At 36.9% G+C, this 23,988-nt stretch overlaps 1 protein-coding gene across 4 annotated transcripts in view; it reads right to left on the minus strand.

The window, feature by feature from the left end:
- The window catches only part of SYT14 (synaptotagmin 14), a 118,415-nt gene that overhangs the window by 50,162 nt on the left and 44,265 nt on the right, over positions 1 to 23,988 (minus strand). For all 4 annotated transcript variants that reach the window (XM_065400833.1, XM_065400834.1, XM_065400832.1 and 1 more), the window contains one exon: positions 903 to 1,171. In XM_065400833.1, coding sequence (XP_065256905.1) covers positions 903 to 1,171 — 269 coding nt within the window. The remainder of the gene's footprint in view (positions 1 to 902; positions 1,172 to 23,988) is intronic.

Consider the following 23,988-nt stretch of genomic DNA (forward strand, 5'->3'; position numbering starts at 1 on the left):
ACTGTACCTCAATAACCTCAGTCCAAGGACTGATACAATTAGGAGCTAAAGAAATGCAATGGCTAGTGTGACAAAAGATACTGTATTAATAAGATATTTTTGAAGTATAATATAGATCATTGTATTATTCATATAAGAAGTATTTATTCCAAACATGTAAAACTTCAATGTAAATTCTGAGGTCCTTTCATATGGCTGAAGATATGACTTGTTCATATCAATGAATAGGAGATGCTATAATGTAGCTTTTTTAATCTAAAAATTGTTTGCTTCTGGTTTAAGAATTGATACTATTGGTTGTCTTTAAACATTTTAGACATCTATATATTAAAAATATTAAAAATTCAGTTTAGGAAGAATAATAATTACAAATTACAAAGGGAAAAATGAGAAAGTAAGTGTACCATAAATCTATTACATTATCCATAATAAAAATATTTCTTTAATCTCAAAACCATAAGGATACTTAATCAAGATTTTTCTCCAGTTCTCTAGGGAGTTTAATATGAAAGGCACTAAGAGAAATATAATTTTGATTGATTTATTGCTAAATTATTAATTGAAAATTGTTGTAAGAAGCAAATTGTTAATATATAGTTCCCCATGATAATGGATATCATAGCTTTTACTGGTTTAAAAAATAAACTATTCCTGCTGGGGGGTTGTTTTAAAATGAAGTGTCATTGAGGTCATTATACAGAGCAAGTTAAAATCTTATTGCTATATTATTTGGCAATATACATTTTTCTTCTTTATAACAGACCTTTGAAGTTAATGTACACAGTCTCTGTAAGATGTAAATTAAAATCAAGATATTTACAAGATCTACAAGAGAAGTTAATATACTATTGTGTTACATCCAAGATGCCTACAAGTGTAGTGCTAGACTGTATTTCATTTACCTCTGGGCTAAGGACAGCAGTACTATCACTGGGTACATCCTCTTCATATCCTTTGTTATGGAAGCTTTCTATTTCATGTCCAGTGCTTCCTTCACTTGGGCACTTGTATGAACATCTTGGACTGTTGCTACAGTGGGAAAATTCACATTTACTGTCATCAACTTCAGAGGGTGTACAAGAGAGGTGAGGAGAACCACTATCATCCTGATATGGTGGAGGCTGCAGTTCATCCAGTGGAGGTGTTCTTCTCATTCTTTGAATACAGTTTGCTGTGAATAAGTGATAGCTCTTTACTTATACACTTTCTGAACTGAAAATACATGTAGCATTTGGTTATTAACTGCTTTGGAAAATGACTGAATTCAAACATCTGGACACAACATTTAAACCCTACAATTACCTTCAATTTCTTGATGTTTCAAATTAAATAGGATACTCCTGAAAACACACTATGTTAATAAACAAATAACTCATCTATCTCTTTTAGAGACAATGTATAGGGAAAAAAGCAAATTACTTGAATACATGAATTGTATATGCATGACAAAAATATTTTACACAATATAAAAACTCTGGCCCTGATTGTGAGATGTGCTAGGCCCCTCCAACTCTATTGGGTGCAATTCACTAAGTCAGAGTTTTGGGAGCATGAAGCAGTTGGGCAAATGAAATCCACTCCCAGCCCACAGTGGAAGATTGCTGAGTAGCTCCTATGTGGCTGCTATTCCAACAGGCTGAAATAGTGACTACAACTCCTCCATGTCAGTTGTGTGAAGTATCAGGGACAATGGATCCATGTAAATGAAGATCTGCAGCCTCTCTCCTTGCCTACTGGCAGTGTGGCTTAGTACATCATCTTATGTAGGGCTGGCACAAAGGCCTTTTTTCCATGGCTTGTAGGGACCGCACTGGCACCCCTGAGCAGGTGCTCAGTCAGTGGACTACCTGTTCAGCCTTTACACAGAGTTTAAGTAATGCAAAAGACTAGCAACATGCCCCTTCTCATAGGTGAATTTCACCCACTGAACTTAAACTTAATGGCTTCTCAGCATCATATCCTCTGTTAGTTATTAAAATCAAAGGGCTCAAAATTTGGGTACCTGGAAGTTAGAGACTGGTGCCTACTCACTGAAGCCATTGGAAAGACTACTACTGACTTTAAAAAGAACAGGAGTACTTGTGGCACCTTAGAGACTAACAAATTTATTAGAGCATAAGCTTTCGTGGGCTACAACCCACTTCTTCGGATGCATATAGAGTGGAACATATATTGAGGAGATATATATACACACATACAGAGAGCATGAACAGGTGGGAGTTGTCTTACCAACTCTGAGAGGCCAATTAAGTAAGAGAAAAAAACTTTTGAAGTGATAATCAAGATAGCTCAGTACAGACAGTTTGATAAGAAGCAAGTGTGAAAATACTTACAAGGGGAGATAGATTCAATGTTTGTAATGGCTCAGCCATTCCCAGTCCACTGACTTTAGTGAGCTTTAGATCAATCCCCAAAGTGACTTGATTTTCCAAGGGGCTGAACATCTTCAGCTTCCACTGACACCAGCTGGACGGATAGATCTGTGTCTACTCAGCACCATGGAAAATCAAGGTGCCAGAATACAGATGTAGAAGCCTGACTTTATGCACTCATTTCAAATTTTAGCTTATTGCTTTACTACTTGGCACTACAAAGTAAACTGCAGATGGGAAAATAAAATATGGTCTGTGTTAGCAGAAGCAACAGAAATTCCAAAGACACAGGTAAAATATGTACCATAGAATCATAGAACTATAGGGTTAGAAGGGACAGCAAGCATCATCTAGTCTAACCCCCTGCCAAGATGCAGGGCTTCCAGGCTTATTGATGAGTCTTGGTAAGGTTGTTGACGAGCTGGCTGATACATAACATCAGTTTTCATTCAGCTGATGGTAAGGGCAAAGTTATGAACAAGGTCAAACTGCTGCAAAAAGGTAGGTGGTGGTCAGATTTGCAGCACTGACTCACCCCCTGGGAATGTAAGGCGAAAGGCTTTAAAGGTGTAAGCCCTGGTGTTGGAAACCCCTTTCTCCATGCAGCAGGCAAGGTATCACCAACCGTCTCTCCCCTTGAGGTGTGATTATCAGGTGGGGTTTGAACCTGCTGTGGGCATTGCGCTAGTCGCTCCTTTTTAGGGGGGCTGGGAAGGAATTTTTCCCGCACCACCATATTGGCTTCAGTGGAGTGGGGTTGGGTTTTTTTGCCTTCCCCACAGAGGGTGGCAGGGAAGACCTATTATGGTGGTCACAGAAGGTGGCAGGCTACAATTTATTTTGTAAGTGTGGGGTGGATGTCCAGTGCAGGTACTCCAGAGGGAAGGTATCCAGTGACCAGATAAATGGCCTGGTAAAGGACTTAAAAAGGAGGTGCTGGTTAAAGGAACAGAACGGTGTGGAGTTTGGGGCTCCTATGGTTGGAACGGCAGGGAGCCAATCCCCCCCTTTCTGATAGCCCACCTTACCCCTCCTATGAGGGAGGGTGGATGGCAATGGATTTGCTGGAGGGACCTGGATGGAAAAAGAGGGGTAGCTGGTGGAAGCCCCCTGGGTAATTACAGGGTTACCTACATTGTATACTTTTATCTGCTGGGTAGTCCCAGACATCTAATAATAAAGTTGCGTCCTGATTAAAACCATATCAAGTGTCTCCTTCTTTCGGTATAGTCGGACAATGTCACTAATGTTATTTCAAATCTAAAGCAACAGTTTCTGCTCAAAGTGGCAAAATGCCCACAAACAACATTAAATGAGACAACTACCACCATACAGCTATGCCTCAATTTTTTATTTTTTTTAAAAGTTGCAATCTACAATGACAATTTTTTTCAGTAATTTGTGCACAACTTAGAGAAACTAAAGTGTGTCCGGATAGCTATAAGCACCATAATTGTCTTAAATGAGTAAATAAAATGACTATGTGATTCATTTTCCCCCCCACTTTGATGAACTCTCTCATATGTCCCTATGGGAAAACTGCATAAGGCTGTGTGACAGAAAAGGTGCTCTTAATGTAGGTGGAGTAAAAGTGAAGAGAAGAAAATTCCTTTTAAGCAGCTAGAGTGATTCATAAATGTCAGAAAAGCAGAAACATAAATGCAAGTTTTTAACTATTTATTTTTGAAAGCTTACTTACCAAAGAGAACTACAATGTAAACTATTAAAAACAGGTTTTGAATGCCGATATTAAGGATCTAAGTACACATTTGTATAATCAGTGTAAACAGGCACAAACCATTTCAGAATCAAAAAAGCCCTTAACTCAACATAAAGAGGTAACAAAGTTTTTAAAGGAATTAGACTGAAAATGGTTTTCGAGGTAAAGTATTTTTTTTTTAAAATAGTAACAGTGGACCTTTTTGTATTAAGAATCATCTAATATTAGATACACCTTTCTTCAGGTTAAATTTTATTTCCCCTATGTGCCCACACAGATGTAAATGATCAGAGCTGCAGAATACATATCCATACCCCTTGTCCAACTCTTAATCAGAGAGGACAGAATTTCCTTATATACTGAGCAACTGCTACTCCCCTGACTTGAGTTGGAACAGCAAGTAATCCAACACTTCTGAAAATCAGGCCCATTATCTCACGGATGCCTAAATTCTTTCTGATCAATTGTGCCTGTTCTCAATTTGTTTAAACTCTTGCCCCAAAGTTCAGAGTCAAGCAAACAGAAGTATGGATTAGTAACTGCCCAGCATTGTTGGCCTAGTACATTCTGGATGGAATTCCATTGAATTCAATGGAGTTACACCAGAGATTAATTTGGTCCTGCATTTTTCTATTGCAAGAAGCCCCTCCTTTACAAACCAGTAGCATAGAAGCATTGCCAATATATGCCTTTCCAATCCTACATATATTTGTATTCCAAATAACACTTCAGCAGTCACTGAAATGAAATAATATGGGTACTTTCCTCAGACAATGCAGGTCACACAGAAATAGGGATGTTAGAAGACCATTTCAGAGAAGGAGTTCAAATATAGCAGAAGCCATTAAAAATTAACACTTGCCAACTGCTACCACAGTTACCATGGATCTCCCCCACCCTAACTATAAGGGATACTGTGGTAGCACAGATACCATTATGTGCTAATTTGGCAAATGATGGTTTATAAATGGCTATTGTCGTTTATGTATTATTGCATGCACTAAAGTATTATCAGCAGGAACTCTGTGAAGAGACAATCTAATTGTTGATGGACATCAGAGACCAGTGAAATCACATAGAATCGATCAAAGCTCAAAATAAGAAGTTGGGCATTTTCCCTAAGAATTTAACTAGTAAAAACCAAAATTATATAACCAACAAATAATATTTATTTGATCAACCTGTGTATAGATCAAAGTTTAAAATTAAAAAACTATATTTATATACGTCGGCCCTTTCTGAGAGATTCTATTGATTGGGCATGTTAAGAACTATGGGTAAGAATCTATGAACACAAGCAGATGATGGACTGCTGGTACAATCAGCAGTCACACTGAGGCTAGGTCTACACTACGCGGGGGGGGGGGGGTCGACCTAAGATACGCAACTTCAGCTACGTGAATAATGTAGCTGAAGTTGCGTATTTTAGGTCGACTTACCTGGCTGTGAGGACGGCGGCGAGTCGACCGCTGCCACGCCGCCGTCGACTCCGCTTCCGCCTCTTGCCGCGGTGGATTTCCGGAGTCGACGGCAGAGCCATCGGAGATCGATTTTATCGCGTCTTCACTAGACGCGATAAGTCGATCCCCAATAGATCGATTGCTACCCGCCGATCCGGCGGGTAGTGAAGACGTGCCCTGAGTAAATGGCCATTAGTGGACTGAAGTCAGAAGTAAAGATTTTCTTTAAACTCTGTCCATCAAAAGATGGATGTTAGTCTATTTTCAAGAGTGCCCCTCTCTGGGCTTGATTCAAAGCCCACTGAAGTCAACAGAAGTCTTCCCCTGCTTCAATGGGATTTCCATAAGTCCCCAAAGAAACAACCTATGCCAGGCTGAATATTACTATAAACATACCATTTATAATTATGTGAACTATGTGAACATTTTCACAGATATTTTTCAGAGTAGAATCATGCTTTAAGGTTTCAACAGCTTGCTGAATAGAATGCTTTTTTTCCTCACATTTTTTGTAGTTTATAAAATACTTCACCCCCAATTTTGTTAATTTTTTCCACTTTATTCTGGTCCATTACCTTCCACTTTAGTCCCAACAAAAGTATCCTGCTATTGGTAAAGCTCCTTTCTCTGTGTTTGCAAATGTAGGATCTTCAACTATTTCCCCCAAATGGTCATCATCTCCACAATCCTATCATTCTTTTATTTAATTTTTCCAGTCCACTTCCAAGAATGAGTCTCTCATTAGCATCTGGAAACTACATCCTTATTCCTGTGGTTGTAATTCCCTAGACATATAAACAACAACCAAAACACACTTTTGTAAGTTAGCTTTGAACATCTCTTGTACATTTTTTCTTTAAATATTCACAATATTGTGGTAGACACACTTTACTGAAAACTTCATAACGAACCTGGTTCTGAGTTTCTTTAAAACGACGAACTTTACATTAATCCAGAATTTTTGCAAGTCATGTTTTGTAGTTTCCATGAATATCTTTACTCTCGGTGGCATCTTTCATTCCTCTGCAATTTTGCTACATACAGTATTTTTCATACTTCATTTTTTAATCTAATGTAAATTTCAAGTTTTAATCCTTCGGGGGGTTCTATGCAAATGTTAAGACAATTTTAATAAAACATAAAATGAAATACATGTTTAAAAATTAAAGAAATATTTTTTTTTATTCTGAATGATTAAGCACCCTTAGCTGTTTCTGGTATGCAGCTCAGACAGTCCAAATGTAATTTTCACATTTTAATATTTTGGATGGGAGAAAAGTTCAACTGACTGAATAACCCTACATCATAAGGAGAGGACAAAATATAAATATGTAATATTGAATGAAGGGTTTATCTTCCCTTTAAAATGAAAAGATTATGTGTGTGTGTGAAAAAAATGTTATTTTATAAGGAAGCAGATTTCTTGGCATTTTAATTTTTACAAAGGAAATTATGTACATGTGATTCGCCTACCAAAATGTGGGGAATCTAAGGTCAACATGGAATGTATCTGTACATTGGGAGGCAGCCCCTTTTTAACAATCTTCTTTTTCCAAATGCCATATATTTTGGTTTTTATTCACAATACAGTAATCTCTGATTTCTTTTCAAATTTAGAGGTTCTTAAAGTAAGCTGGAATTGACAGAACCAGTATTTAATCTACTATACATGCTGTACCAGCATACATGAATTATTTTGTTAATGGCACTTTTTCTTTGCTCCCAAGTATTTAAAACATCTTATGTTCATACTCATTATGGGCTTGATCCTCTGCCTGTGGAAATGTTGGCATTCACTTCCTTTTCAGGGTTGAATCTTATATCAATACACTGCATTTTCATTACATTCCAAGAATAGTTTTATTAATCATAGATGAATATATTCAATATTGATTGTCATATGTTAACACAATTACTTTTTATTAGTATTAATACAAATGATTAGAGTATAATTTTTATCTGATAGAATATTAGATTCCCTAGAAATGTTAAATGTCATTTATGTACATTCTTTAGAGCTACTTCCAAATTTTCTCTCAGGAGAAGTAAAAACTCCCACAACTGAGACTATTGTTGCTGGTATAGTAAATTCCATTTAGCTTTTGTTTGTTTACATTGTGAGCCAATAAAACTGTAGTTTGTTTTGGTTTGCTGACAAAACGTGGAAGCCTGCAGAGTCTACTGTACTTTTCTGTTAACTTCTGCTGCAACTGCTGCTTATTATTCTGCTGCAACTGTTTTTGACCTGAAAACTATTCCATTAGCTTGACCAGAAATGCATCCCTTGTGTAAGGGATAAACAATGATCAGTGCTGAATTAGTGAAGTGATTCCAAGCTTCTGAGTGCCAAAATGGACTAAAAATAGAAGTATATTATAAAAATGAAGGAACTAAGAATGGCTATCTGGTATCTACTCCTTATTTTAAAAATTACATTTATCATTGTCCTGTTTCTCACCATCTGTCTCCATCCCTCCCTTCATCAGAAATGAATCTTGGTATGTCTTGAACTCATCTGCCTTCTACTTGAATAGTATTCCCTGACAACTTACTCTGTTTTTATTAACTTGTGTATGCAATGCTTGAGTTCCCATTTTATTCTTAGTTTCTTAAATAATATTTAACAATTATCCTGTACAGTGCTTTATATTGTCAAAAGTCTACCCAAATACTTCTTGGATGTACTTATTTAAATATCTAAGCTTATTAGTTATTAGTATAACCATTTATATTGATCAATTTTAGCAAATTCTCTCAAGTGTTTTAAAGTTTCTGCTACAAGAGCTCAAAATCTCCTCTTATTAAGTGAGATTATGCACAAATCTCTAAAACCTTTCCTTGTAACGATAATAGTAGTCTTACACTGTACTCTTATCAATAATATACATCCTTAGGGATAGTAACCTGTACTGTATACAGTTCTTCAGGTAGTGTTGCCTTATGCAGTACTACTTCTTGTTTTGTATTCTCTTCTTCAGTGGATACAAGCTAGACTCTGGTTTCACCTTTTTAACTAGGGTTGTGCACAGCGTCAATAACGTTAACTATTTGCACATATTACTTTCCAGAATTGTGTACTAAGTTGACTAATTAGTATGTATTCCTTGGGTTGAATCTTTGTTCTACTACTAAACTGTGTTTTCAATTTAGCAAAGTTTCTAGATACTAATTTGAGAGAGAGAGTTTTGTTTTTGAAACAAAAAATGGGCAAATCAAAGATATACACAAATTGGCACAAAACATTCATGATGGCCAATAAAGCCACTCAGTTTCTAGAGTACAAACAGAGTAAGTACAGAATTATTGGTGGTACTGGTTGCACTGCCTATGAATAACATTGCCCAACATTCCCCCATTATATGATCCTGTTTTCAGTTGTTTATAGTTTTGCCAAATTTTTACTATTTGTCTAAAATTTTCCATACTGGGTGCTTACCTTTGCCTGAATTGCATCTGGCAAATTTCAGCCAAAAACAAGTGAAATTCAGCCAAAATTTTGGAAAAGAGTTTAGCTATTTCTAAGAATGAAGTTGGGGGGGGGGGGGGGAAATATGTTGTTTTGCCCATGTTAAAAAATTCTAGCCTTTTCTTTTCAATGGTTTAGTACCCCATGCTTTGGAACAGGGACTTGAAGTTAAGCAAAGACTTATTCACATGTTTAACTTTGCACACTCTGAGTAGTTCCAATGACTTCAGTGCATAAAGCCAAATTTGCGTGTATGTCTGCAACATCAGGGTTTTGGTGTGTCTTATTTTAGTACCACATATGTAACATTGCTGTATGTTGCCGAAATTATTGATGTGTGTCCCTACATAGAGATATCTATCTCAAGACTGACCTCTCTCTCCCTTTCCTATTCATACCTGGAATGCAATATCCTTTGATAAATCAGGTGAGATATACATAAATCAATAATTTGGTAACAGACTGGAACAGGAATGAAATAAAGCAAATGTTTAGGTCAATGTTGATGGAGATATTATTTATAATTTATTTTAAATTGCATGTAATTTCTTATTAGAGAAAGACTTCAATGAAATTTTTTTAAAGTGTTTAGAATTCTAGAAAGACAGAATTCTTAGAGAAATCTTCATATCCACACAAGAGGTAATTTGCTCTTCCCTTAAAGCAAGCAAGTTTTTCATCCAACAGTTCTCTGGCAGTCAAAGTCCCAAAATATAGACTTTGTGCCATATAACATGAGGCTTAATTTAACTGGATAAAGTGCTGGAAATGTGAAAAGGCTATCTATGGGTCCAAAATCTTACTTCAGCAATGCAAAACGGTACTTTCTCTACTGATTACTCCAGCATAGTCTAGAAACCCATGAATGAGCTATATAGCAATGCCCATTTTTTGTCACTGTATTTGCTCCAAAACTTGGTCTCAAAGACAAGGAAAAGCAGATATGACAATTAATGTATATAACATGGTTCTGAAACATTTTAAAATGTGGAGCTTGTTTCAGAAATGTTAACATGCAACTTGACAAACATTATCAGGATAAAAATCTTTTCCAGATGTCACAGAAGAGTTAAACTTATTTTTCAGTAATTGTTACATTAATAAGAATATTAATATATAATAAATACAATCCAGTCAGCAGTTCAAATAGCCACACTTTCCTTGATTCCGAGAATTCCACTATTCTTACATTTTAGTTGATTTTCCATATCTTCAATTTAACAAGGCATGTAAGTGTTGTCTTTAAGAAGAGCTGTTGTTACAGTTTAAGATATAATTTCCCTTTTTATAGTTTCTTGGGAACAACTCCAGTTTATGCATTTAAGACTGTTACCATGGCTGCTAACTCCTGTAGTTGTATTCTGAAAAGTAACTCTCAAAATGGCAATGTGAAGTTCTACATATATTAGGCCCCATTCATCATTGCCTTGAGATTCCTTTGCACCAGACAGACTGGAGCAAAGCGACTGTAAAACAGTTCTAAGCCCCTAATATTCCCCTTCCGAGGTGGGGGCTTCAATGCCACACACAGAAGCTCCAGGTGAAGGGGGCAGTCTTTGGCAAGACAGGAGGCAAATAAACATGCACCTAAGGAGAGTAGGGGTGTGGCTGGAGTGGTCATATGTTCCCGTCATTCAATAGCCCTAGAGTGATAGGGCAAAAGTTAGGATTTCTAGCTGTCTACTAAGGTACTTATATAGTCCCCGTTTCCACAGTATCTGAGCACCTCACAGTCTTTAACATATCTATCTCCACACCACCCCAATTACTCCCATTTTACAGACAGGGAACTGAGGCACTAAGGCTAGCACTTTTGTCAGTATCACTTATGTCACTCGGGGTGTGAAAAAACACCTACATGACATAAATTACACCAAAAGAAGTGCCAGTGTGGACAGCACTATGTCAGCAGGAGATGCTCTCCTGCTGACATAGCTACCACCTCTTGTTGGGGGTGGTTTAATTATGTTGGTGGGAGAGCTCTCTCGTCGGCATAAGGTGGCTACATGAGTGATTTTACAGCGGCACAGCTGCATTGGTACAACTGTGCCACTGTAAGCTTGCTAGTGTAGACATGGCAGAAGTGACTTACCCAAGGTCACACAGGAAGTCTGTGGTGGAGTAGGGAATTGAACACAGTTTTCCAAACTCAGGATAGCACCCTAACCACTGGACCATTCTTCTTGAGGGTAGCCCTCCAGGGAATTTTTCTCTGCTTTTTATCTCATGCCTTTCTAAAACCAAATAATCTCAAATTCACAAGAATGTCCATAGAACTGTGTATCCATGGGGGCCTGTGGCGCTCTAGGTTCCTAGCTACTTTAAGAGATTTGCTGCAGCAGAATTTCCCAAGTTGTCGGCTATGCACTGAAGGAGAGGGAAAGAAAAAATATACACTGAAACCAAGGGAGCAGATTAGGGGGAAAGAAAGAGGGAGGGACTGGAAGAGACAAAAGGAAAGGGGAAGAGAGAGAAGTATGCTGAGTGATTTGGAAGAGAAGGTGGAGAACCTGCCAGAAAGGAAGGTGACTGGGAGAAGAGAGACTGAGAAGTGGGAGAGAATTTTGAGAAAGAAATGAGTACTCGAGAATTCACAGAGAGGCAGAGGAAGGAAGGTGCAAACTGGGAGAAAGAAGAAAGAGGTATGAATCAGAATTTTAAAAAAATGGAAAATTACATATACATATAGCAAAGAAAAAAGAAAAAGATACAGAAAAAGGACAGAAACAAGATGTGGTGCATCAATGACACACAGGGATGCAGGCCACCCAGATCTGCCACAGGTGGCGCCTCCAATCTAGGAAAGTTTGGAACCACTCACATACAGGTGCATGTATGCTATGACTACTGCCAATCATATTGTGAAAATAATTGATACCAACACTGATGAAAAGATAACCGAAATCTGAGTTACTTCTTATGGGTGTCAGCAAAATCTAGAGAGCACAGCTAGTTGCCTTCCACTAGAAGAAGCAGGATGGCTCTCAGACTTATCATCTGGAATTTTTCTTTGACAAAATATGCATTTAGCTCCCTGAGATTCCAGATGGGTTTGAACTCTCTTGCCTGCTAAGGTATCAGGAAGTACTTGAAATAAAACCTTTTAACTCTTTCACCTGGTGGCACAGGCTCGATAGCTTTCTTTACCAAGAGGAAATTAATTTCCTGAAACATCTCTTCATAAAAAGGGGCCTGAAAGCATTCCTGAGAAAAGCAAAGTGAAGGGCTGGGTTCTGTTTTATAAACCAGATCTTGTAGCCTCACTGACCAATTGCCAGGACCCACATGTCAGAGGTCAGAGTAAAACTCTCCTGGTCTCCTTCTAACAGGGTGTTCATGGTAGGCTAATAACTATGGCAGACTAGTTATAAGCTTCAGAGCCCTTCAAAATCTTTACAAATATTAATTCCTTAGGGGGCTTAGGAATCCATGGCTTTTGGGACCACTGTTGATGTCAAGTGTCCAGAGAGAGAAATGGGCAGCAGACACCTTTAAATCCAAAGGTAAACACATACCTTGGCATCAAAGATAGAACCTTTCCTTCCCATTAACCTAAAAAGAGTGGGAAAGTGGGAAAGGACAACATGTTGAAGGTGGCATTAGTCTACTTTGCTTTCTCCAAAATGGCCTTAACCTGGTTCCAAAAATGTGTTCTCCTGCTTTGAGCTTTTTTCTGGTGAGAGAAAGCAGCAGATAGAGAAAGGGAGAATACCCAATCTCCTTCCTGTATCTTCTCATAAACAGATTTCTTGCACTTTCCTCTGATTTATCTGATACTTGCCACCGTCAGAGACAGAATGTTTGACTAGATGGACCACTGGTAAATCCTATGTTCCAGTGTTCCCCACATACTTCAGAAGCAGGTGATAACCTGAACCTTGAAAAGAGTGGATGAAATTGAGTCTGCATAGTGAAGACAAGTACACTAAACTGCTGCGGCTGCCACCAGGGTGCAAGGCTATATGCATGTTGGGTTGGTGAGAACATGGGAGAGGTGGGGGAGCTAAAGATAAGACAATGTGGTGTTTACAAATGTTACAAGAATGCTACCTCAGCCTTGTTCATATCATAGGAAATTCAGTGAAACAGGAATGCCCTTGATAATCAGGGGTCACACTACAGCCTTTTCACTTGCCATCTATTTAACTCATATGTAGTTTAACTCACAAAAATAAGAGTTGGTGAGTATAGTAGTCAAGAGGTGATGATGTATTTACTTATCAGGCTGTGTGACAGACTAAATGTATACATGCACATAAAAAGATTTCTCTGAAGGAGCATCCTAAATTAGCAAGATGTTATAGACCTAATTTGAAATTACTGTTTGGTACTGTTTGTTAAATAAGAGATTTGAAGGTGGTGCACAAGCAGGTAATTAGTAATCAAAGTCTGACAGCTACAGTTGCAAAATATTTCTATGATAATTTCAAAATTGAAAATGGCTTATTGCACTCTACATGAAATTAATGTACACCCATTCAAAAGCTAAATAATTATCTGGAGAAATACCACTAAAACATTTCAGTACTTTGCTGCAAGTCTAGCAGCATAACATCATTTTGGTTCAATCTATGCAGACCAGGCCTATCCATGTTCTACCAATACTATTTGGCTGTGTAGATGAGTCTTCAAATCATATTAGCCAGAATTATATTAACACTGGTTTATATTAGAAGAGTACTACTGTTGCAAATCTCAGTGTAAAGTGAGCCTAACTACCTTATCCAATGGTTTACAAAACCAACATTACATATTATATATTGTGTAATCCAGTACAGGGCTCACATTATCTCAAAATGTCTGTACAGCAAGTGTTTAAAAACACTTGAGATAGTTCAGCTCTCCGTGCAGTTAATTATGCAGCTCATTTCTGATCTGCAGTAGTTCTCTTCTACTCCTGAACCTCATCTGAATCTACCAGCCATGCTATATTCTACAAATCATACATATTGGTAGTTCTGTCATATGAAAAAAAAACAGGGACTAAAAAAGACTCACCTACTTCATTAATATCTATGATATAACCCAGGATTTTTACAAGGTCAAGCGCTACTACAACAATTGTTGCTGTGAACTAGTTTCAGACTGAACAGAATATCACTGAGAATTGGTCCTTTGTCAAAATTAATAAAAGACATGGATTTCAGATAACAAATTTAATAACTCTGTAGTTTTATACTTAGTATAACTATAAGTCACCATGTAGCCAAGCGCTTCATAAATAAAACTCAGTATTAAGAACAATTTAGGGTCTATGAAGTATTAACATCAAGTATAACTAAGATTAGATTTATGAAGTAATAACTATTACACCATGCTGATATTGGATAGCAATTTATAATTCAGCAAATAAAAAAGCCTTAATTTTCTTGTAATTCAAATTTCTACAATAAGTATGGTAGCTTAGGCTACAGAAAGAGATGAATGCAAAAAAAAACAAAAAAAAAACCCCAACCAACAACCTCGCATTAACATTTTGACCAGTCAGCAATTCACCAATATTGAAATGTGTAGCTTAACTCAAAATCAGATGAAGCAATTTAATAACTTAAAATAAGAAATAAGTACTGAAATGTTAGAATGCTGATAAGTGATCACAGCTGCACCAGAATTAGTTTCTATAGCAACAGAGAAGAAATAATGTGATGAATTGCACTGCAATACAAGATGAATTCTTTACAAACAATGTAATTCAAACAGAAAACTTTAAAGAATTTACTTTATTAAAAAAAATTAAATTATTATTGAAGTATATCATATCTTACACTTCTTTACCCTTTCTATTTTGTTTTTCCTGGAACCAATTCTAACCCATACATTCAAATTTCCAATGACATTTTCTATTCATCATTGCGACATGCACCCTTTTAAAAAAAGAAATTAAAGTCATATTAATCTAAAAATATGGATTTTTAACCTTAGGCTGATCTGCATTTTTCAACCATATCTCTTGTATTATTCCTGCATAGAGGCACATATTAAATGTACCTTTCCAGTAATACATTTGTAAAACACAAAGGAAAGCTTTAAATATGATATTCATAAGAAGCTGCATCATAGCTATGGGAATTAACATTGATATGCAACTTCTAAAACTTGTAGTCATGAGACTTAGACTACCTTTTATCAGTACGCTCTCTCATGTCCTAAGCATGATTAACAAACCATAACAAATCTATTAGTATTCATAGTCTGCGTACTCTTAAGATGGTAAGAGAAAAGCCTATCAGCTAAGCACATCTTTATATTTCAAATGTTGCCATTTCTAAGAGTTATATTGTTTCACTGCATCTTTTCTGTTTCTAGCTATTTTGGGAAACTAATTAAAAGCATATACCTGAACCTTTTATGTATTTTGCCCTCATAATGAGACCTATTACTGTGGCTTACTCTATCCCTCTGAGTTCCAAAGTATCTCTGAGTTACCATGGATACGAATGACATGCTTTCTCTCACAACTGCTTTTTGTGTCTTATTAAACATCAGAAAACTGACACACTAGGAATCTGAGGCATCTATACAGGATGAATATCTAATCTCTTGGTAGCACTCCTCATGCTTTCAAAAATAAGAATACATCATTCTTTAAATTTTTAATGAAACATACCAGTAGGTTATTTCCTACTTTAAATCTACTACTGTTTTTAAAGAGAACTGAAGTGAAAGCGATGTTGTACATACAAAACTAAAACTAACCTGATGAACTCCAAGATAGAGTTATAAATGGTGTCCAGTGGGAAATCAATGACCTTAAACAATTTTGGGTTTGCTGTTCATTTTGAGTGCAGAGAGTTTAAGTGTTTCTGAAGTGATACCCAATGTTTCTTGTGAAATATAATGTGATGCAAGTTTCAGAACTCATCACAGGAATGGAGACTCATTGGGCCAAATTCAGAGATGATATATAAGGTGAGGTAAGTTAGATTCCTTTAAAACATAGATTAATACCTTTAGACCTCTTCACATCCTCTTACTATGTGTATATGTGTTCAAGGTGTCCAAATTGGTGTAATTTACATTTCAAGGAGCCAGAAGAATGTGTAAAAAGTTGTATATTAACATAATGGATGGTCTGTTAGTTGATTTTCTTGTTACACTCTTGTCTTCTGACCCCTCTTCATGTTAGTTACACCAATTTAGACTCCCTCACACTCAGGCAACCAAATTCAGAGGTGATGTAAAAGCAGAGGTTACATTACATGCTGGTGCTAACCAAGTCTAAGCTGATGTAACATACTTGGGTGGAGGGGAGGGGCAGCACAAGAAAATATTAGTTTCACTCATTCGGACTCACTATAGGCTGATTCAGAATCACCTCTAATTTTGACCCGTTGAGCTCAAGATTATGGTAAGGTGTTGGCTGCAAAGTGACTGCGCCACAACTAAGGTGGGGCAGAGTTTGTCTGGGCTTACCCAGGAGGGACAGCTCTGGTTTATGGTGGGGAGGAGGGGGGAAGGTCAGAAACTGCTGTAAAAAGGGTGCTCAGTGGTCAGCTTTGCAGCAATGACTCACCCCCCCCCCCGCTCCCCGCCCGGAATGTGAGATCCGAAAGGCATAAAGGTACAAAACCTGGGTGGGGCAAGTCTCTTTGTTCCACGCAGCGAGGAAGCCAGCACCCACCCTCCCTCCCCTAGTGGAGGCGAATGGCAGGCTGGGTTATGACCTGTTGTGGGCATTACGCTAGTCGCTCCTTTTAAAGGGGGTCTGGGAAGGAATTTTTCCCGCCCCACCAGAATTGGCTTCGGTGGAGTGAGGTTTTTTTGTCTTCCCCACAGCAGGTGTGAGGGAGGACCTTTTCTGGTGAGAAGAAAAAGTGGTAGACCATATGTCGCAACTTATTTTGTAAGGTTGGGCGGATGTTCAGTGCAGGTACTCCATAGGGAAGGCAGTCAGTGACCAGATAAATGGCCTGATAAAGGACTTAAAAGGAGGTACTGGATAAAAGAACAGAATGGGGGAAGGGGTTGGGGACTCCTCTGATTGGTACAGCAGGGAACCAGCCCCTCTCTCCCCCCGCCCTCCCGTTCTATATAATAAAGTTCTATATAATAAAGTTGCGGCCTGATTAAAATCCATAACAAGTGTCTCCTGTCCTTCTTGCGGTGTACCCAGACAATGAGTGTGGCAAACACAACTACTATAAAGTCAAAAAGGAAGGGAGGTCACTACTGTGAAACAGGCATCCCAAAGCAGAATAATGGGTGACAGCTTTAAGGCATATATTCAAAGTGGATAACTACCGCCTAATTGCTCTTCAGGATGGCCCTCTGAGCCTTCCCCTCTTTATGAATCTGGGGAACTAAAGATTTTGTAAAAATCACTGGAAGTAAATATTTTAGACTTCAACTTTATCACATAACACACAGATAAATAGAGTTTTAGAAAGTTTCACTTCTTTTTCTCCTATTAGAACTCTTTGGCAAATAGAACTTCTGTCCAGCAAGAAATTCTGATATTTTGACATTTGTTTTCATCATGAAGCAGGACAAAAGTCAAAATATAAAAAAAAAATGCAGGACAGAAAATTTTAAAATTGTGTTTTAAAGTGTCATAATGAAAAAAATTGACATTTTTGATCAAAATGAAATGTTTTGTTTCAACATGTTGATCTGAAACAAAATGTTTCTTTGAATTTTCCTATCAAAAATTGAAATCTTTATTTCAAAATTGAAATTTTTCTGTGAAAATTGATTGTGAAAATCTGCAGATTTCATTGGGAAATTTTTTCAGCTGAAAAATGTCAGCCAGTTGTAGTTCACATACATACACTCATTATTTGTATTAGCTTCCCAGGTTTTTTCTCCCATGCTTTGGTTGAAGGCTGTGGGGGATGGCAGAGCAGTAGTACATGTGATGCCACAGTCACTGCAGTGTTTTTTTATTTAACAATAAGAACTATAATAATATTATAAACAAGGAGAACATACACCAAATAGGGCTTTTCTGCACACAGAGTGAATTTAGATCTAATGTTTACATACAATAGTTCATTGTATATGCAATGTCCAGGTGCAAGCTGGCTCTCCGAGCTGGAGAGCACTAAGTGGTAAAAGATTGGATTTAATAAAAAAGCTACACTGGAGGCAGCAATGGCTAAATATGTTAAAACAGTACAGCAAATGACACCTTGTCCTGCACTCCCTAAGAGCCTCTCAAAGTATTATACTTTTCAAAGGCTAAACAACTTCAGGGAATGCAGCCCTACCAGTTCAACTCCCCAGCTTTGAAGGCGTACCCAAAGAATCTTAACTCTGCTCTGTGGTGACATTATACAAAAACCATACAATTATGATTAATGCATATTAGTGTTTGTGCCCCCAGCATGGAGGAAACTAATTTTAAAGATATATTTAATGTTATCTCCTTTCCCCTGCCCCCACCAGTGTCACTATAGGTCAGAGTTAAGGTTGTGTGGATGCTATATGTATTTTCATTCTTTAATGTGTTTGGATTTAAGTTTAAAATTAACTCTGAGTTTCCTGAGTTTATAATGCTTTCTTTGGGATACCACTAAATCCATTCAATGTTTGTACACTCAACTATAAACTCCATGTCTGGGAATTTTTGTCTGGGAATTTCTTTATTTTTTAAAATTTCATATATAAACACTCAAAAAGAAACCTAAAGAGAATGCTACCATGTGATATTTTTGAAGAGTTGATTATACACACTAGCAGCCTTGCCTTCCTTGAGTGCTTCTTTAGCACCTCTATCGTCCAGTGGTCCCACTGATTGCTCAGCAAACTTCCTGCTTCTACTTAAAAAAAATTGCTGGTAGTTTGTGTCTTTTGATAGTTGCTCTTCAAATTCTTTTTTGGCATGCCTAATTATACTTTGACCCTTGACTTGCCAGAGTTTATGTTCCCTTCTATTTTTCTCAGTAGGATTTGATTTCCAATTTTTAAAGGATGTCTTTTTGTTTCTAAATGCCTCTTTTATTCTGTTGTTTAGCCATGGTGGTATTTTTTTTTTTTTTTTGGTCCTCTTATTTTTTTTCATGTGGGGTATTCATATAGTTTCAGCTTCTAATGTGATGTTTTAAAAAAGTTTCCATGCAGTTTTCAGGCATTTCACTCTCATGACTTTTCCTGTTTAATTTCCAGTTAACTAGCCTCCTTATTTTTGTGTAGTGTCCTTTTTTGAAGTTAAATGCTACTGTGGTGGGTTCCTTTGGTATTTTACCCCCTGTGAGGATGTTAAACTGAATTACATTATGGTCACTATTACCAAGCGGTTCAGCTATATTCACCTATTGGACCAGATCCTGTGTGCCACAAAGGACTAAATCAAGAACTGCCTCTCCCTTTGTGGGTTCCAGGACTAGCTGCTCCAAGAAACAGTCATGAATGGTGTCTAGAAATTTCATCTCTGCCTACCATCCTAAGGTGACATGTATGGGGATAGTTGAAATCCATTATTATTGGGTTTTCTTTTTTTGTAGCCTCTCTAATCTCCCTGAGCATTTCACAATCACTGTCACCAACCTGGTCAGGTGGTCCACAGTATATTCCTACTGCTATACTCTTATTATTCAAGCATGGAATTTCTATCAATGTTGAAGGATAAACTTTCAGTTATCAAGAATAATGGGTAAAATGACCAAGTGCTAAACTTCTTAAATGATCCATTTCAAAAATTAATGTTAATTGATAGAATAAATTAACTGATTTACTTGTAAATTCTCATTCAATTCATGCTATACTCAAAGAATAACCACTATAATTTTGGGGAAAATACACTGAATTCTCCACACATAACACAGTAGTTAAATACTTACCTTAAGTGAAAAACTCAATTCTATCTTAAGTATGAAGCTACAAGTAGGCATCTACATATTAAAGTAATTTTTAGTGGGTGGTTTTAAGTTCAGACAAAATTTGGAATCTTTCGACTTTTATTAGCCATTAGACCAGGACCTATGAAAGCAAAGAAATTCAGGAGTCTTCATAGAGATTTTTTTCATTCTGAACATCACTGTTTTGAAGGATTGTTAGTCATTCCACCTATCAGGTTATTCAGGTGCAATGAAAATGACATGAACACTTAAAAGTTTTTATGAAAAGTGACTTTAAATATTTAACATATATAGTATTGTATTCCTCATTTTTGACTAATCACCTATAAAATTTAGTTTTTAAAATTTAACTATGTATTTGAGTTATAAGAACACACACAAAATTCTCTTCACAATAGTATCTCAAAAATTACCAAATTACTTATTTTAAATGGTACTAAAAACTGTGTTCTCAATGCTGAGACCTTCAACACAAAGTTTCAGATTGTGTCATGCTTTTACTGTCAAGTTAGGGATGTTTACAATACAAGAGTTTACTGTGGAAAAACATACTGATCATTAAGTATAATGAGGCAAATGGAACCACTGAAATACGTTTCTTGAATAAAACAGCAAGTATCAGGACCTGCAGCCAAAGCAATCTTGAGTATATTCAAATATCAATTTTAAACAATTCCTTAAGGATCGAGAGAATTTCCATTCAAGTCAATGGAGATACTCCTGATTTACACACTGTGAGAGCAGGATCTGGCCTTCTGTCTGCAAAAGGGTAACATACTTCTTTCTGATCTTTCTATTACAAGTTTTATTTTCTAGTGTTGAATAATAAACCAGTTACGATAAACAAGAGTAACCTTTCCCCCGTTCAGGTAGTAGACTTACACATAAGTAGTAACTGTTTCAGCTGAATAACAGCAACAAATAAAGAAAAATAAATTACAAAAATACAAAACAGTTATTACAAACTACACCTGAAGTCAGACTCTTGGGTATAGCTACACAACATTTTGGAGCGAGCCTCCCAGCCTAGGTTGATGACTCAGGCTAGTGTGGCTCAGGGCTTATCTTCACTACTGGGGTAAGTCGACCTAAGTTACGCTACTCCAGCTACGTGAATAACGTAGCTGGTACTCCAGCTATGTGAATAATGTAGCTGGAGTTGACGTAGCTTAGGTCATCTTACCCTGGTGTCTTCACTGCACTGCATCCAGTCGCCTTATCTTACTGTTCTTGGGGAGCTGGAGTACCGGAGAGCACTCTGCTGTCAATTTAGCGGGTCTTCACCAGACCTGCTAAATCAACACCCACTGCATTGATTGCAGCAGCATTGATCTCCCCGGTAGTGAAGACAAGCCCTCATTCTAGTGCTCTAAAAATAGCTGTATAGACAGAGTTTTGAAGATGCGGCTCAGGCTAGAGCTTGGGTTCTGAAGCCTCCAGCCTGAGACACAACTTCGAAGTGCTGTCTATATAACATTTTCAGAGTGCTAGCACAAGCCCAGTTAACTCGAGTCTGTTGACCTGGGCTAGGAGGCTGCCTCCTGCTCCCTACAAAATGCTGTGTAGACATACCTTTAGAGAGATCGTCCTTGTATAGTTTTATTCCGCAAGATTCACATTTTCCAGATATGTACTCTCTTATTAGCTCTATTTTTAACCTGCTGCTCATATATTATACTTAAAATTCAGAACATGTTTACATTATCCATCCAGCAGGCTAATGGAACTGCACACCAGACAGTCATGCATAATTCAAATCAATATCCTCAGGCTTGCAACTCTAAGTCAAAGCTGCCTTTAAATAAGCTAGGGTGTGACTTTAACATGAATAAAGTGTATCTAATTTTTAACTTTATCTGACAAATTGATACACTTTGCAAAGTAATGTCATAAATGTGCTGCATCTGTATAATAATGCATTTGTAAACTACTGGAAAAAAGGATAAATAACAAATAAAAAATAAGATAACTGTAAAATAGTCTTAGAAAATGAGCTCTAAATGTAACAATGTAGAGTGGTTCAACAAGATTCAAATACTAAAAGACACAAAAAGATAATAGACAAGTTTTTACAAAATGTTCTGTTAATATCCATAAAAGTTAGTGTCAGAAGTTTAGGTGGTATAGAGAGTGATCTCCTTTACATATCAGGAATGAAATGCGTTCAGTTTAGTTGGCACCAAAACCCTCTGCCCAAATCAATATGACTAGGACAGGCTGAGAATTAGAATATCGGAGGTGAAATCCTGGCACCACTGAAATGAATAGGAGTTTTGTCATTGACTTCCATGAGGCAAGGATTTCACTCCAGGAGCCAGATCCTCAGGGTAAAATGACAATTCACTAACCATGAGGCTCTGCCCCCAGATGTCTTACAAATCTCATATTGCCACTAGGAAAACAATCGTGAAGTTCTTAAAAATTAAGGTAAATTTCCAACACAAGAAGTGTTGCACCCAAATTGGGGCAATTATATATTAGACCTCATTCTGACAGATAAAGATGAATTGATCACTGATCTAAAAATTGATGGCTACCTAGATGCAAGTGATTATAACCAATTTCATTTGTTATTTGCAAACACAATATAGTCACAACCAGTAAAACAAACACTAAAAATATCAATGGAAATAATCTGTGGCCAGTAAAGATAAGAACAGTAAGAAGGAATTATTTAAATATCAGGAACAAATGAAATCCTAGTGATGATACAGGTTTGATACTAGACAGCAAAGTTGTCAATCATGATGTAGAAAAGGCAGAAGTATTAAATAAATATTTCTGATCTGTATTTGTAAAGAAGCACGTTGATGTAGTCATATCTGACAGTGATAATTAAATACTTTATTACATCAATAACTAGTTACCTATTGAAGTTACACATTTTTAAATCTGCAGGACTGGATAATTTGTACCCATGAGTATAAAAAGGATTGGTCAAGAGGGAGCTCTCTTGATTTTTAAAGATATCATGGAGCATTGGTAAAAGACTAATATAGTACCAATATATAAAAAGGGTAAAAGGGATGACCCAGGTATATAAGTTGGTTAGCTTGACACTGATCCCAGGTAAAATCATGCAAAGGTTGATTTGGGACATAATAACTAAAAAATTAAAAGAAGATAACAATTAAAATCACCATGATTTTATGGAAAATAGGCCTCATCAAACTTTCTATTTTTTGATGAGATCACAAGTTTGGCTGATAAAGGAAATTGTGTTGATATAACATATTTAGACTTCTGTAAGGCATTTTGACTTAGTACTTGTCTACATGTAGAAGTCAGTGCGCAGTAACATAGGGTTTAAATTTAAAGTGCATTAACTACTTCGCATTCACTCCCCATATTGGCAGCTTTACTGCACACTGAAAGTACCATCAGGTGATTTAGCTTAATGCACTTCTAAAATTCATTAAGGCAGAGGCACTCTTAGGTCTTCTCTATACAGGGACACTCAGGAAAGTTAATCCAAATTAACTTTTAAAGTGAATGAACACAAATCAAATTAAGGCCACTTTAATTCTGAATAAAAGCATCCGCACAGGGATTTAATGTGGTTTAACTAATCCACTTTAAATGTACACCTTTAGTTAATTTGGATTGATTTTCTTGAGTGTCCCTATATAGACAAATCTTTAGTGTGCAGTAAGAGCGTTCACAAGGGGTAGTGCATACTAGTTAGTGCAATCTTTTGCCCCGTGTAGAAAAGCTCTTAGTCTCACATGACATCATGATAAAATAATTAGCACCGTACAAAAATCAATGTACCCCACATTAAATTGCTTAAATGCTGGGTAAGTGATAGACCTCAAAAAGTAACTGTAAATGGGGTATATCTAGTGGTGTTCTTGGCTGAGTGCTACTCAATATCTTTATTGATTATTTGGAAGTATTAAATCGTTATTGGTAAAATGTGTGGACAACACAAAAATTGGAGGAGCGGTAAAAAAAGATGGAAACAGGTCAGCTGTACAGGCAAACTTGGATTACTTGGTAAGGTAGGCTCATTGTAATAAACACAAATGAAAGCTCATACATGTAGGAACAATAACAGAGGCCACACTTACAAAATTACAAATTGGAAAGAGTTCAAAAAAGAGCTACAAGAATGATTCAAGATCTGGAAAACATACCTTATCATAAGACTTGGATCTCAATCTATTTAGTTTAT

The sequence above is a fragment of the Emys orbicularis genome, chromosome 3 (assembly GCF_028017835.1).
Source record: "Emys orbicularis isolate rEmyOrb1 chromosome 3, rEmyOrb1.hap1, whole genome shotgun sequence".
NCBI classification, from domain to species: Eukaryota; Metazoa; Chordata; order Testudines; family Emydidae; genus Emys; species Emys orbicularis.